The 10,766-nt window shown below is 41.9% G+C and overlaps 1 protein-coding gene across 1 annotated transcript; it reads left to right on the top strand.

Moving 5' to 3' along the window:
- Positions 1–116: 116 nt before the first annotated feature.
- On the top strand, positions 117–9,343 carry WDR45 (WD repeat domain 45). Its single transcript, XM_070935122.1, has 11 exons — positions 117–195; positions 946–1,070; positions 1,782–1,856; positions 1,953–2,057; positions 2,247–2,352; positions 3,297–3,391; positions 3,542–3,621; positions 6,073–6,281; positions 8,021–8,122; positions 8,227–8,372; positions 8,631–9,343. Exons 2-11 carry the CDS (start codon positions 1,022–1,024, stop codon positions 8,738–8,740), a joined length of 1,077 nt encoding a protein of 358 aa, XP_070791223.1. The 5' UTR covers positions 117–195; positions 946–1,021; the 3' UTR covers positions 8,741–9,343.
- Positions 9,344–10,766: the final 1,423 nt, after the last annotated feature.

Raw genomic sequence — 10,766 nt, forward strand, 5'->3', positions numbered from 1 at the left:
AGAAAAAAAACCCGTATGTTCACAGCTCGGGGCTCCCTGCCAGTTTCCAACATGGCCGCCGAGACTTTAGTACTTCCTTACTTACGTGAGCGCTCTGTGCCTTGTCTCTGTGGTCTAACGGAAGTAAGCTTTGGGCTGCCTGCTGTTGTTTACCGCACGGATAGCTGGTGTCGATGTCAATAAAAGTGGGGAAAGGTAAGGGATCCTCCAGGTGAAGCGGAGGGAGGAAATGTGGGGGGGGGGACTTCAGGCGGGCTTCTTCAGATTTTTAGGAAAGAAACAGAAGTGGCAGGTTCCTGTATCTCCCCTATTAGGACAGACCGAGTTGAACAATTTTGGGAGGGGTAGCTCTGTAACCTTGCCGGAGTGGGAAGTGTTGTCCGAGAAGACCTTGCAGGAGTGTTGGATACTATGAACCCTTGCATGGGAAGAGAGAGGAGGTGGTGACTGTGGGGATCTGATAAGATCGGGTCCCTATTAGGAGAGAGAATCGTTTCATTGCTGGTGGGGCTGTAAAAGAGATCCTGACAACAAACCCTGGAGTCAGCCCAAGAAGAAAGAATGGCAAAGGGGCTGGTAACTGAAGGGACTGGGAATTCTTAAATGGAGACAGATATGAGTGGCAAAGGTATCTTTTGGGCAACCTGGTGCCCTTATGGCAGAGGTCTTCAAACTTGGCAGCTTTAAGACTTGTGGACTTCAACTCCCAGAATTCTCCAGCCAGCTATGCTGGCTGGAGAATTCTGGGAGTTGAAGTCCACAAGTCTTAAAGCTGCTAAGTTTGAAGAACTCTGCCTTATGGTGTGGTCTCTTCAGCTGAGATGACAACATAAGTAGGGAAGCTCCTACGTTCTTAGGACCTGCCGAAAAATGTCATCGGGGCTCTTTGCCCTTCCGCCGGCATCATATTTCTGTGTTGATTTTTGTCTTTCTGCACGATGACAGGTATCTTATTGTGTAACGGAAAAGAAGCAAGAATATCGTGTGCCGGCCTCAACTGAGGCTGCCCCATCAAGCTCTTATGGCTCAGCAACGTGGGGTCAATAGCCTGCGCTTCAATCAAGATCAGAGTAAGTTATTGAATTCTACTGAATGTGTTCCCCAGGAGGTCTGGCACTCTTTTATTAGGGGGTTGTAACTTGAGAGTCATAGGCCCTTCAAAATAAGAGTTTTGAGACGTTTTCAGCTCATAAGGTGATCTCTAATCCCTGCATTTGAGAAAGCCATGTTAGAATAGAATAGAATAACAGAGTTGGAAGGGACCTTGGAGGTCTTCTAGTCCAACCCCCTGCTTAGGCAGGAAACCCTACACCACTTCAGTCAAATGGTTATCCAACATCTTAAAAACTTCCAGTGTTGGAGCATTCAGTTGTTCCACTGAGTAATTGTTCTAACTTTCAGGAAATTTCTCCTTAGTTCTAGGTTGTTTCTCTCCTTGATTAGTTTCCACCCATTGCTTCTTGTTCTGCCCTCAGGTTCTTTGGAGAATAGCTTGACTCCCTCTTCTTTGTGGCAGCCCCTGAGATATTGGAACACTGCTATCATGTCTCCCTTAGTCCTTCTTTTTGTTAAACTAGATATACCCAGTTCCTGCAACCTGCAACAGTTCCTGCAATGTTGATGGAAATATACTTTTTTTTGCTAGGAAATATATTTTTTATTTCAGGGATTCTTGGCCTGATAGTCTAATGTCACTAGTAGATTACAGTCTTCATTTTGGCTCCAGTGAATCATGATGTTCCCAATATACCACACAGTTGATTTATGCTCTCTCATAATAGGCTGTTTCTGCTGTGCTATGGAGACGGGTGTTCGGATCTATAATGTGGAACCTCTTATGGAGAAGGGCCACCTTGGTAAGGAGGAAAGAAGGCTAAAATGTAAGACTGTGGGATATCTCTACTCTTGTGCAAAGAGTCCTACAATAGTACCTCTTGTTTTGTTTTCACCAGATCACGAACAGGTGGGCAGCGTAGGGCTGGTTGAAATGCTACACCGATCTAATCTTCTTGCTATTGTAGGAGGAGGTGGCAACCCTAAATTCTCTGAGATCTCAGGTAGGTATTCTCAAGGGAAGAAGTGAAACCAAAGCAAAGGAATCATGAGTTGTAAATTTCAGCTATAACAGTGACACACAGAAATGCAAATACGATCTCTAATTATCCCCTAACAGGGACATATCTTCTTCCTGTTTCTCTATGTCCTTGTTGATCTATGTCTTCTGTGTCCTCGTGCTTCCATTGTAGTCTTGATCTGGGATGATTCTCGTGAAGGGAAGGAAGGCAAAGACAAATTAGTTTTGGAGTTCACCTTCACCAAACCAGCATTGGCTGTTCGCATGAGACATGACAAGTATGTTTGGAGTTCATTTACTTTTTACTGAGTCCAGAACACGGGTAGGATGATATATCCTTCTGCTTATCTGAATTTGATTGCCACAGTGCATACCTCTTGTTACAATATTATATTTAAAGTCCAGTTATATCCATGCAATTTGTTTACAATAAAGTCTGTACTGGCATCATTGATTGAAGCAGAAAAAAAGTAATTAGAACATTTGAATGTGTATCAATTTATATTCTTGTATCAAAGATTGTCATATTGACCCACTAGTTGGAAACAAATATAAATTTGTAAAGATATACAATTCTAATTTAATATTTTATCTTGTTTTCACTCTGTTGTAAGCTGCCTAAAGCCTCTAGGCAAGATGGGTGGCATATAGATGTAATAAATAAATAAAAATGCTTCTGCAGCAATATTCCCTAATACATTTGTATAATACTAGAATGGTGATGTAGAAGAAGTAGTAGCAGACCTTGGGACAGAGTCAAAAGAGGAATCGGCCTAGAACAGGGGTCAGCAACCCGCGGCTCTGGAGCCGCATGTGGCTCTTTCATTCTCTCTGTCACTCAAAATATGCATCACAACCGCCAATGTGTGACACCTGCTGGCACACAATTTATTGAATGAACTTTTCAACCCCCGGTAGGTCAACCATGGATAAATCCAAGAAAAGATTTACCCCATACACCCTGACTCATACATATCCTGTGTTGGGCATTCCATGGCCTCACCCACCACTCTGAGGTACCCCGTGCTTCTTACCTGGGACTTCATCTGTTCAGTGATCCATGAGATTAATAACCACAGGGAAGTGCCTTGATTGCAGTTTTGTGACATCTCGCTTAACAACTGGTTCACTCAATGACCAAGATTCCAGTCCCAATTGTAGTAGGTCAAGAGCTACTTGTATTCCTGTATTATAATTGCATACCCCTGTATTATCTTTGCAGAATAATAATTGTGCTGCGGAATCGAATCTATGTGTATTCCTTCCCCGACAACCCCACTAAGCTCTTTGAGTTTGACACCAGGGACAACCCCAAAGGTAAAATGAACCTCACTCACTCAGTGATTCCCTCATTTCACTCCTGTTTTCCTTTACTTGAAAAACTGAAGGACCTGCTGCTCCTTCATATTGCATCAATGTCCAACTCTGACAGATGCTTCTCCGTTTTTTGTCTATCTCTCACCTCAGGGCTTTGTGATCTCTGCCCCAGTTTGGAAAAGCAGCTCCTGGTTTTCCCTGGGCATAAATGTGGCAGTTTACAGCTTGTGGTGAGTGTTTTGTGGTAGGGTGAGGGAGACAACAGGATAGACATGAGAAAAAATCAATAAATTTTACCATGGCCAATACCAAAGGGAGACAATTTAATCTCATGTAAACTAGTGAAAATGACAATATTTCTTCATAGGCAGATAATAACCATATCTGATACTAAAATACTTCAGAATCTTGTGCTATTTCTCATACAAAGTAACCTGTACAGGTAGCACTCGATTTAAAACCACAATTGGGACTGGAATTGTGGTCCCTAAGCGATGTGGTTGGTAAGTGAGTTATCACATGACCAGATCAAATTTTACAATCATTTTAACATGGTCGTCAAGTGACTCATGTGCTATTCAATGAATCCCATAGTCGTTAAGCAAATCCGGCCTCCCCCAGGGGTGAAATGCTCCCAGTTCAGACCGGATCGCCCAATCCGGTAGCGATGGCGGCAGGTGGTTCGGAGAACTGGTAGCAAAAATCCCTGCCCCACCCACCCATGCTCAGCTGAGTCGCACGATCATCAGAGGCTTTTTTTTTTTTACTTTTAAAAGCATTTTTTCTACAACCTCTTCCGACGAAAAAATGCTTTTAAAAGTAAAAAAAAAAAAAGCCTCTGATGATCGCGCGGTTCAGCTGGGATCCTCAGAGGCTTTTCAAAGCATTTTTTTCTACAACCTCTTGGCCGAAGAGAGGGTAAAAAAAATGCTTTGAAAAGTCTCTGACAATCCCAGCTGAGTTGCCTGATCGCCAGAGGCTTTTCAAAGCATTAGAAAAAGTGCTTTGAAAAGTTTTTTTAAAAAAGTTGGCCACGCCCACCCAGTCACATTACCCCCCACCCACCCACCAAGCCACGCCCACAGAACTGGTAGTAACACATTTTACATTTCACCCCTGGCCTCCCCCGATTGACTTTGTTGGAAATGGGAAGGTAACAAATCATGATCACATGACCAAAAGGCATTGCAACTGTTGTAAATGCAAACTGGTTGTCAAGCATCCAAATTGTGATCATGTGATCATGTGACTGCTCAGGTGGTGGAGTGGTCATAATTTCAAGGATAGTTTATAAGTCGGTTTTTCTGAAGCCGTTGTAACTTTGAACTATTGTTAAATGGACAGCCACAAGATGAGTATCTTATATAGAAATCAAATGAGTCACCTGTGTTAGTTGATTGTGTAAAATGGGGCAAAGAGCAATGCCGAGGATTGATTTTTTTAAACTTAGTCATGTTAGCTTAGCTTAGAATGGTTTTGTCATGTTTACTCCAGACCCAGGATTGCAGTACACACACTCAGACAGTGCAGCCTCTCTAAGCACCTCCTTCATTATTAGGCCTGTTCTTCTGTTGAGGCTTTCACTAAAAACAAAAAGAGGCTAGAATCTCCTAGGACAGGGATCTCCAACCTTGGCAACTTTAAGACTTGTGGACTTCAATTCCCAGAGCTCCTCAGCCAGCAAAGCTCCTCAGCCAGCAAAGCAACGCTGGCTGAGGAATTCTGGGAGTTGAAGTCCACAAGTCTTAAAGTTGCCAAGGTTGGAGACCCCTGCCTTAGGTTGCCTTCCCAGACATTTCATAGCCAGTTTCAACTTGTTTGTCAGATGGGCTCTTTTGCTTTCATTCGGCATGAGAAAGATTAGAAGTTGCCAAAGATTTGGATCATACTTTGTTTTCTTCTCATTGCCAGGTGTAAGACTTGATTGTTCTTCCAGGCTTTTGAAATGTTTGTTACCAGAGGGTTGGTGGTTGTTTTTTTTTTTTTTTGTATGTTGGTGATATTAGTTCTGATTTTATTTGGGGAAGGGGGCTTTGGGTATAGATTGAATTCCCATACTAGCAAGAAAGAAACACAGACATGCTTATGAACCAAAGTTTAAAGATTCTTTACCCTTGACTTCCTTCCATATTTGCTTGTATTTTACCAGCTTTGTACCATCATTTCTAATTTTTTTTTTTTATAAATATTTTTTTTTCCCCAAACATAAACATAAAATATAACTTTTAAGAACAAAGTCTCGATCCGGTCATAGATCATTTCTAATTTTTGATATTGTTTTTACTGTTGTGCTCTTAGATTCTGATATGCTATTATTTTTCTAAATATATAATTTATTTCATTGTAGAGCGTGAAACAAACATACAGTTGCAAATAATGAGCAAAGTCTGATTCAGGTGTTTTAAGCAGTCTCTGATTTGCATGGTCCTCTTCATCTCTTCATGTAGTTTGACTTTATTTTCCCAAATTGATAAGATGTGTTTTGTGCAAACCAGAATCCGACTCACCTTCAGAATTTGCTTTTCTATTTTTGGTTTGCACATGAGCTATGGCTAGTGAGGGGTGGTAATCGGCTGCATTGGACTGAAGGGAATATGTGGTATGTTTTTGCAAACCATTCCGTTGAGATCAAAATCAACTCTGGTTTATTTGTTCTTAATGATGATTTGTCCTCACCTTAGGATCTTTCAAGCACCAAGCCTGGCACTTCGTCCGCCCCATTCACCATCAATGCTCATCAGAGCGAGATTGCCTGTATCTCCCTCAACCAGCAGGGCACTGTTGTGGCCTCTGCCTCAAAGAAAGGGACCCTCATCCGCCTCTTTGACACACAGACCAAGGAGAAGCTAGTAGAGCTCAGGAGAGGGACTGATCCAGCAACTTTGTACTGGTGAGAATTCCCTCTGTCCTCCCGTCACACAGATTCTCCCTCGCAAACTCTGCCGAGTTCTGCCTTTTCCCGGGCTAGGCTACTTAGGAAGGCTGCATTGCGTCTCAGATTCCATTCCTCCATTGAGCTCTTGCTTCAATCTCCACCCATCCAGCCCAGAGGGCAGGCCTGCAAAACAAGAGGGTCACATGGATAAGTTAATCCACCCCAGAGAGCAGGTCTGCAAAACTTTATCAAAAGGGCCACATGGATAAATTAAAAATCCTTGTGGGTTGCAAAAAAAATACCTGGAGTACTGCTGCTAGTGGAAGTGCTGGAGCTGACAGTGGTGAGGCTTGGAAGCGTTCAGCGGCATGTTTTTTTTTTGGGGGGGGGCAGTGGCAGAGGCTGTAAATTTACTACTTAAAAAATAACAACACTGGCAGAAATTAGTGCAGGCCCTGCTGTGGAGAAATAAATAATCTGTTAATCTGTTAATCTGTTGAGGGTAGTTTTGAATTGAGAAGGTAAGATCAGATCAAGCCACATTATTATAGAGATCGCTATTCTGGATGGTTTTATTCTGTGCGTGGAAAAATAAAACAAAAGGCTTCCAGCTCAAGTTACAAACTTTCCTGCTTCTTAAGTTTCAAAAATTGTCCTTTGCCCGAGTACTGGCCAGGAAGATAGGTGAGCCTATTTTTAGAGGGTAATTGTTGCAGATATTTGTGCTGCACCAAGGAAGTGCACTGTTTTTATCATTGTTGTAAGCTTGTTGTTTACGACAGAGAGTGATTTGTCAAGCGGAAGGCCCATGCAGATCAAATCAATCGATCCATCAATCAATGCACTATTACTGGAAGTGCAAATACTGCAGGTCACAAGGCCTTTGTTAGAGAGACTGGTTTGCTCTGCAGTACATCTCCAGTAGTTTGCACGCAAGTAAGGGAACCTGCAGTACATCTCCAGTAGTTTGCACGCAAGTAAGGGAACCTACCCTGCTATTATGTAACAAGTGAAGCAAGCTAAGTAAGTGAAACATTGTCTAAGCATGGCAATATCCAAGCTGCTTGGTCCAAGTTTAAGAACCCTATGAACAGGTGCCACTCCTATTCCTTGTTAATTGTTTCTCAGAGGTTTAATCTCAAATACTAGTAAAATTGGCAACCTCTTGGCCCATTCCAATAGATCCTTCCTTAGGGGTTCTGGGTTTAAGTGAGATGATCATATCCAAGGTTTGGTTGTGCTTTCAGAGGCCCCCATGGTGTGGATGTGTAAAAATCTAACAGTTTTAGGAACTGCTAAACTCCTAATACAGATCAACCTTGCTCAACCAGAATCGGGTTGAGGACATTCTGGAAGATGTTGAAGACAGAGTTCTTGACAAGACCATTTTGACCTGTTTGGGACCATATTTTGTTTTGTTATTTTGTTCTTATTGCAGTGTTACATAGTTGCTTTGTGAATGTTTTTTTTTCCTACTATTTAAATCACCAAGGTTTTAATCAATTGTGATGGGGCATCTCCATAATGATGTCCATAGCTCCTACTCCCTAGCCAGGAAGGCTAGGCATGATGGGAATTGCATTCCCAATATTTCTGGAAAGGAGGTGGCTCAGTCAAGGGCTATTTTACCAGGCTCCTCTTCAGGAGTAATATACAGATTACCAAAACCAAGGCATTTGCTATTATAGACACACTATCATAGGAAAAAACCTTGAATTGTGAGATGAGACTCTTCTTTTTTTTCTTCCCCACAGCATTAACTTCAGCCACGACTCTTCATTTCTCTGCGCGTCCAGTGACAAAGGGACTGTCCATATCTTTGCCTTGAAAGACACCCGATTAAACCGCCGCTCAGCGTAGGTAGCCGGCGGGGGGGGCAGGGAGGATGGTGCTATAAATGGGTATGAATGATGATCATAAGTAGTACCTTAATCCCATTCTTTCTCCTGCTCTCTTGCAGATTGGCCCGTGTGGGAAAGGTTGGGCCCATGATAGGTCAATATGTGGATTCTCAGTGGAGCTTGGCCAGCTTCACTGTGCCAGCGGAGTCTGCCTGCATCTGCGCTTTTGGAAGGAACACCTCCAAGAACGTCAATTCAGTCATTGGTGAGTGGCATTGATGAGAGGCAGTAGATGTAATGGGCCTCTTGAAGTATGTCACATACAACCTTGACCCAAGGCCAATCCTGCCATTGAGTATTTAGGTAAAAGACCCCCTCCCTCCCTCTCCTGTTTTGGTTTCCTTACATTTATTAATGGCATCATTGTAGATTCCCTGCCATGTGATCTCTTCATGCATCAAGTTCTCCTGAATCCCATTCTTAATCTCTCGCCCACATTCAGTTCTGTTTCCTACTCTTACAGCTATCTGTGTGGATGGTACTTTCCATAAGTATGTCTTCACTCCTGATGGAAATTGCAACCGTGAGGCCTTTGATGTCTACTTGGATATATGCGACGATGATGACTTTTGAGTGTAGCTTTATTCCCGTTGTTCAGGCAAAAGCATGTGAGGCTGAAGCATTGAAATCCAGTGTTACAGAAGCAGCAATGGAAGTTTCCTTTCCTCTCCACCTTTGGCCCCCATATGTTCCAGAAGGTTCTTTAATATTCCATAACAAATTTGGAAGTGTGGGGGGAAGCTGCAGGGAATGGGAATTCTGCTGGCAGAAGACCATCATTAGATATAATGCAAAGGTTTTCAGAGTGCTGAGATGGGAAATGCTGAAAGCATCTTGCTATACGATGGAGTGAATTCTGGAGAACAGCTGCATTTTCTTTCTTGATGCCACCTTTCCAGAAGTCTGTTCTTACTGCTGCTTTAGCTCAGCTGCTGTATTCATTTGGAACTGGGAAATACAGACAGCTGAATTTGGGGAGCAAGAACCTGTCAGATCACTGTACTTCCTATCCCTGGAACCTTAGGAGGTACGTATCTGGATGTGCCCAACAATGATGGGCATTTGGGGAGGGGAAAAAAAGCATAGTTAACATTAAGAATCAAGAACAGATGTGTATGATATTTAATTGACATTCTGTGATCAATAAAGGATGAAGGACATTTTGAAGAACTGAAATTCTGATGTGAAATCTTACTCATTGTCTGTATGTATGTGGAAAATAGTATCGTTCTTTATGTAATCCTTCATTGGAGAAGGCCAGATAGCAACCCATCCTCAGAGGAAAAAGGCTAGAGTGGACTAGATGCCTTCTTATTATGTCTATAAGAGCAGAAAATCAATCACAGATACTTTTGTTCTTCCTCTTTGTCTAATTTAAACTGATAACATCCATATATCATATGAATTGTGTGGCTTTAAATTATTTCCCTTTTCTACTAATTATTTTCAGTGCTGCCTTCTTTCTGCTCGCTCTCTATAACAATAGTATTGTATTTAGTTATATAAATACAGTACAGTACTCATAACTACCATTGTGAATGCCTCCCCCTGCCATTCTAACTAATAAGCACTGGCCAGAATTTTTTGAAGTCACAAAATCTCCCTAGCTCTCTGTTGTCTTACAAAAATTTTTATAAGATTAAGAAGCAATAAGATTTGTTGAGATTTTGGACTTTTAATTTTTTTTCAAAAAAGCTTCTAGCATTTTATTTGTATATTTATTAAATTCAATTCTGTCATATCGCTAAAAATTTTACAGCATTGTTTGCTGTCTGAAAAATATTCTGACTATTTTCTTACGGTAGCACTTGAGGGATATTCAACTATGGATGCATTTGCACATCATACTACATTAAAACTGCCCTATGGTTTGATGTCATACATGTAGGAGAATCGTTAAGACACCCCCCCCCAGAACTTCTATGAGCAAAAATGGGAGCTGAGAGTGATTGCTGACATGATCAGACTCCAACGTACAGCAAGCAAAATGTGAGCATCTTACAAATTGAATGTTGCTTCTGGAAAGAGAAAGATCAGATATGGATGGGGCTACAATGATGAAAGGCAAAAACACAACCTTCCAATCCCAGCATTGCCATTTATTTGTTGTGTCTTTCCCATGACTGTCCCCTTCTCCAAGGTTTGAGGTTCACACAAGAACTAACACTTTACCGGACGGTATCAAGATTCAGGAGAATCTCCAAAAGCTAAAACATTGGGTGGGAATCAGTAAAGTGAATTTCAAAAATCAGAGGTAGAAGATGGAGAACCATGCTGGGTAGCAGCACAGGCAAAAAAAAAGGATTTGGGGAATCTTTGTGGATCATGAGTTGAGCCAGAGATAGATGTGGTGCAGCTGAAAATAAAAAAGCAAAGCCAGCCCTAAGCTTCATCAACCAAAGAACACTTACCAGGTTCAAGAAAAACAAGCTATCCTCCTTTCTATTGTGCATTACTTAGCACACATTAGAATGTTATGTCTAGTTCCAGACATTGCATTTTAGAAAGAAGGTTGACAAACTGAAGCATTTTCAGAGGAGAGCAATCGAGATGATAAAGGGCCTGTGAGGAAAAACACATTGGAGGCACTTAGCTGGAG

The sequence above is a fragment of the Pituophis catenifer genome, unplaced genomic scaffold, assembly GCF_029215685.1.
Source record: "Pituophis catenifer annectens isolate HBS135680 unplaced genomic scaffold, rPitCat1.0.hap2 SCAF_2, whole genome shotgun sequence".
In the NCBI taxonomy this organism is placed as follows: domain Eukaryota; kingdom Metazoa; phylum Chordata; class Lepidosauria; order Squamata; family Colubridae; genus Pituophis; species Pituophis catenifer.

Bases quoted from the DNA above. Each gene is read 5' to 3' on its own strand.
- WDR45 (XM_070935122.1), top strand. From the start codon at position 1,022: ATGGCTCAGCAACGTGGGGTCAATAGCCTGCGCTTCAATCAAGATCAG. The intron at 3,392-3,541 runs GTAAAATGAACC...CTCTCACCTCAG, and splicing joins CACCAGGGACAACCCCAAAG to GGCTTTGTGATCTCTGCCCC. The intron at 6,282-8,020 runs GTGAGAATTCCC...TCTTCCCCACAG, and splicing joins GATCCAGCAACTTTGTACTG to CATTAACTTCAGCCACGACT.